At 64.7% G+C, this 4063-nt stretch overlaps 1 protein-coding gene across 1 annotated transcript; it reads left to right on the forward strand.

The window, feature by feature from the left end:
* The first annotated feature begins 247 nt into the window (after positions 1-247).
* On the forward strand, positions 248-3714 carry NKX1-1 (NK1 homeobox 1). The gene is made up of 2 exons (XM_006874110.1): positions 248-599; positions 2858-3714. The coding sequence occupies exons 1-2, from the start codon at positions 248-250 to the stop codon at positions 3712-3714; spliced, it is 1209 nt and encodes a 402-aa protein (XP_006874172.1).
* The last annotated feature ends 349 nt before the right edge of the window (positions 3715-4063 follow it).

Consider the following 4063-nt stretch of genomic DNA (forward strand, 5'->3'; position numbering starts at 1 on the left):
CAGAATCCGCTGAGCGCCGGGAGAGAGCTAGCTGAGTCGCGGCCGCCTCGCGGGATCGTGCGGTGACGCTGGGCCGCCGGGGATGGGAGCCCAGTAGCCGGCGGGGCGCGAGCGGCCGGAGCGGCGGGAGGCCGGCATGAGTACCAGCGGCCCGGCTGCTCCCGGGGACGGCCCCGCGCTGCAGCCGCCGGCTCCCGGGTCCGGCCCAGGGCCTGTGCCGCCCGCTCCCGCCGCCTCCCGGGACGCCATGGACGGGCGCGCCGAGCTGCCAGCCTTCCCCCGGGCCGGCGCCCCGCCTCTGGCCGCCAGCGACACGGTGCCCGCGGCACCCGAGGGGGCCGGGGCCGCCCGGCCCGCCGCGCCCCCACGCCCCACCTCCTTCTCGGTGCTGGATATTTTGGACCCCAATAAGTTCAACAGCCGGAGACGCCGCTGCGCGCTCTTGGGCCCGGTGGCGCCTGCTGCGTGCGCCCCGGCCCCGTGCGCGCCAGCCCCGGCTCCAGCCACCCCAGGCCGCCCGCCGCGCGCAGAGGAGCTGGAACGCCGAGCCCTCGCCGCCTCCGGGGGAGCGGGAATCGCCGCGGGAGCTGAGCTGCCTCGTGAGTATTAGGACTTGACAGCGCAGGACAGGGAAGGGGCGGGCCCTCGGCGGTGGGGACCCAGTTGTGGCCAGAGCTCGGAGGAAAGTTCGCCGCGCACGGGGCCTGCGCCTAGTCTGCGGGCGGTCTCCGTCCGACCCGGGCTCCGGGGCCCGAAGCGGTCAGCCGTGCGCCGAGGCCTCCGGAAAAGGCTTGGCCGGGCCCACAGCTGCGGGACAGGAGGTTGGCCCCGACGCTAGCCTCCGCGCGTCTCCCAGTCACGCAAGGTATTTGGTGCCGCCGCTGGCGGGGACATGCGCGGCGGCTGGCCCGTGACCTCCCCACCCCCACCATGTCCTCCTGAGGCCTCCCTCCCTTCTCTCTCTCTCTCTCTCTCTTTTTTTTTTTTGGACAAATCAGACTAATTGTGACAAAACGCTGGTTATCTCTGGAAAAACAATTAAATCCCTTCGATTACAGTTAAGGGGGAAATGTGCTTAGCGGCGGAAAGCGGCCGGTAATGGGGCGGCCCGCGCCCCAGCCGGGTCGATATCCCATTACGGCAGCGTGCATATCTCTTTCAAGCACCTTGCGAACTCCCCCCGAACATCTAAATTATAGGGTCAAAATTCGGATAATTACTCGATTAAAACCTATTACACTTATTAGGGGCCGCTATTGATCGCGAATTGCATTCGACCTGCTCCTGATTGCTTTTTGTGCCCCCCCCTTCACCCAGACTCCCTCCAACTTCCCGGTTCCTCTGCTGCCCGCTCGGAACTGGAGGGCGAGGTGGACCCGGCTGAGTGGTCGGCGCCCCGCAGGCCAGGGGGGCCTCAGTCGCACCTGCTCTCAGCTTTTTTCCGCATTGGGCGAGATGAAGCGAGAAACCAAACCCGGAGAGTGAAGGGGATCCGATGGGCAGTTTGTCCCCTTCTTCTTAAAGCCTCTAGCTGCTCTTGGAGCCCATCCTGTGCTGGTTGGGGCCATCGGACCCTGGGGCCAGAGCAGGGACGGGGCTGGCACAGGGGTCTGGATACGTCGTGATAGCCCTTGCACAAGTGGGAAGGACAGGCGGTGAGGTCAGGATATCAGCCTGGCTTCCCTAGAACTTCCTCCCGGCTGCTGGGGAAGAAATCCACCAGGACCAATCTTGTGTTGATCTCCTTCACCCACCGGACCCCTAAGCACTACTTTTGGAGGCTAGGCTGAGTGACATATGGAAGGCACCGTGCTCTCAAGCCCTTCACTGAGCCTTAGAACCACCTGTGGGGGCCATAAATGACCTCTCCTTCCTGAAGGATTGATGCTTTCATCCTAAATTTTATCCTCTGCTTGGAGGATCCGGGCTTCTTCTCGGGCTCATCCCCTAACGGGACTCCCAGGTCTCCGCCTTGACTCCGCGCTGCATTACCAGCCTGTTTGCTGGGCTCCATGGGGACCAGTACTTATAGTCACACAGACCCTCCCACTGAGACCCCCCAAGGCACAGCCTTCATTCAGAGCCTGGGTTGTGCCTGCACGAAGCTCCCGAGCAGCTTTAGTAGATAGGGACAGGAACCCAGGCTGGTCGATTTTGGTGTCCAGAAGTCCCTTCCCCCGTCGACCAGACCCGTACCCTAGACCTTTGGTCACACTACCTACTCTTAAATGCCTAGTAATTGGCTGGCGCCGCGCCCCGCGGTAATTGGAGGGTAATATGCGCCGAAATAAATTAAATGACCGTTAACTAGTTTGTACATTACACAAAATGAGTTTAATTAAGTTTGTATCTAGCCCGCGGATCGATGGGAGCTTTCACTCCGATGCAAAGTCGCAAGGGGCCCAGGCCGGTGGCACCAGCTCCTGCCCAGTTAGGGCAAAGCCGCTCATTGCGGCGCATCTAGGAAGGTTGCCGGGGTGCCCCCAGGGTTGCTAGTGGCTGCGTGGAACGGGAGGGACCGGAGGAGAGAAGGGCAATTCTGAGGGAGGATTTCTTTCGATGGAAAGAAATAAGAAGGTATGGCTAGCGGGTCCGCGGTAGACAAGGAAGGGAAGGAGAGGGAAACGAAAGAACTAGAAAGAAGACACTGGAGGAAGCAAGTTAACGAAGAGGAAAACAGACGAGGAAAAGGCAATCATTGAGGGGAGGAAGCAGGAAGAGGCTGGCAGCGGGTCTAGGGACCCGCGGAAGGAGGAAGAAGAGGCGGCGCGAAGGGAGGGTGTCTGGAACTGGGCCCTCACTGCCTTGTCCCTGCTTTCTTCTTTCCTGTCCCCGCTCTTGGCCCGTCCTCCCGCAGACGCCGGCGATCCCTACAAGGCCGACGAGGCCGAGGCCAACGGCTACAGCAGCGGCGGCGCCGGCGGCCGCAGCCCAAGCGCAGACAGCGGGGATGAGGCGGCCGAGGACGACGACGATGACGAGGCGCCCGAGGCGGAGGTGGCTCGAGGCGCGGATGAGGCGCGGGGCGGCGGCCTCGGGGCCCGCGGGTCGGGCTGCCCGGTCGTAACCGAGGCGGAGGCGGCCCCCATTGATGAGACCACGACCCCGGGACCCCGCGGGACTTCACCTGGAGCTCCGGGTCCGCCAGGGGCCTCGGCGGCAGCGCCAGGAACCACAGGAACAACTCCGCAGGGCGCGGCGGCGACGAAGCCCAAACGGAAGCGCACAGGATCCGATTCCAAGTCAGGAAAGCCCCGGCGCGCCCGCACCGCCTTCACCTATGAGCAGCTCGTGGCCCTGGAAAACAAGTTCAAGGCCACGCGTTACCTATCGGTATGCGAGCGCCTCAACCTGGCGCTGTCGCTGAGCCTCACCGAAACGCAGGTGAAAATCTGGTTCCAGAATCGCCGCACCAAGTGGAAGAAGCAGAACCCGGGGGCGGACACCAGTGCGCCGACCGGCGGCGGCGGCGGAGCGGGGCCGGGCGCGGGGCCAGGCGCTGGGCTCCCCGGCGGCCTCAGTCCGCTCAGCCCGTCGCCACCCATGGGCGCGCCGCTGGCCATGCACGGTCCGGCCGCTTACCCGGCGCACGGTCCCGGCGGCCTAGTGTGCGCCGCGCAGCTGCCCTTCCTGTCCAGCCCGGCCGTGCTCTCGCCCTTCGTGCTGGGCTCGCAGACGTACGGTGCGCCAGCCTTCTACGCGCCGCACCTCTGAGCTGGGCCGGGCTTAGACCCAGGGACTGAGGGCAGGGACCAGCCGCTGCGGGGCCCGCCGCAGGGCTCTTTTGTAAGGTGCGCTCCGTGGACTCTGTAAATAGTGGTTGCTACAGAAAGTTTTACATTTATAAAGAACTGGTGGGGCGGGGCGGTGGCCTGCGGGCGCGCCCCGTTCCGGAGCACTTTCCAGACTTCCGCTGAATCAATAAACCGCAGGAGGCCGGGCCCGCGTCTCCGCGCTCTGCGTCTCCATACTCCCCGCGCCCAGCGCGCCCAACCACCCCATTCCAGTCCCTTGCAAGGCGGCCGTGACGCGACCGAGACGCTCCGGAGTGTCGGGCTCGGAG

The sequence above is a fragment of the Chrysochloris asiatica genome, unplaced genomic scaffold, assembly GCF_000296735.1.
Source record: "Chrysochloris asiatica unplaced genomic scaffold, ChrAsi1.0 scaffold00262, whole genome shotgun sequence".
Classification (NCBI taxonomy): domain Eukaryota; kingdom Metazoa; phylum Chordata; class Mammalia; order Afrosoricida; family Chrysochloridae; genus Chrysochloris; species Chrysochloris asiatica.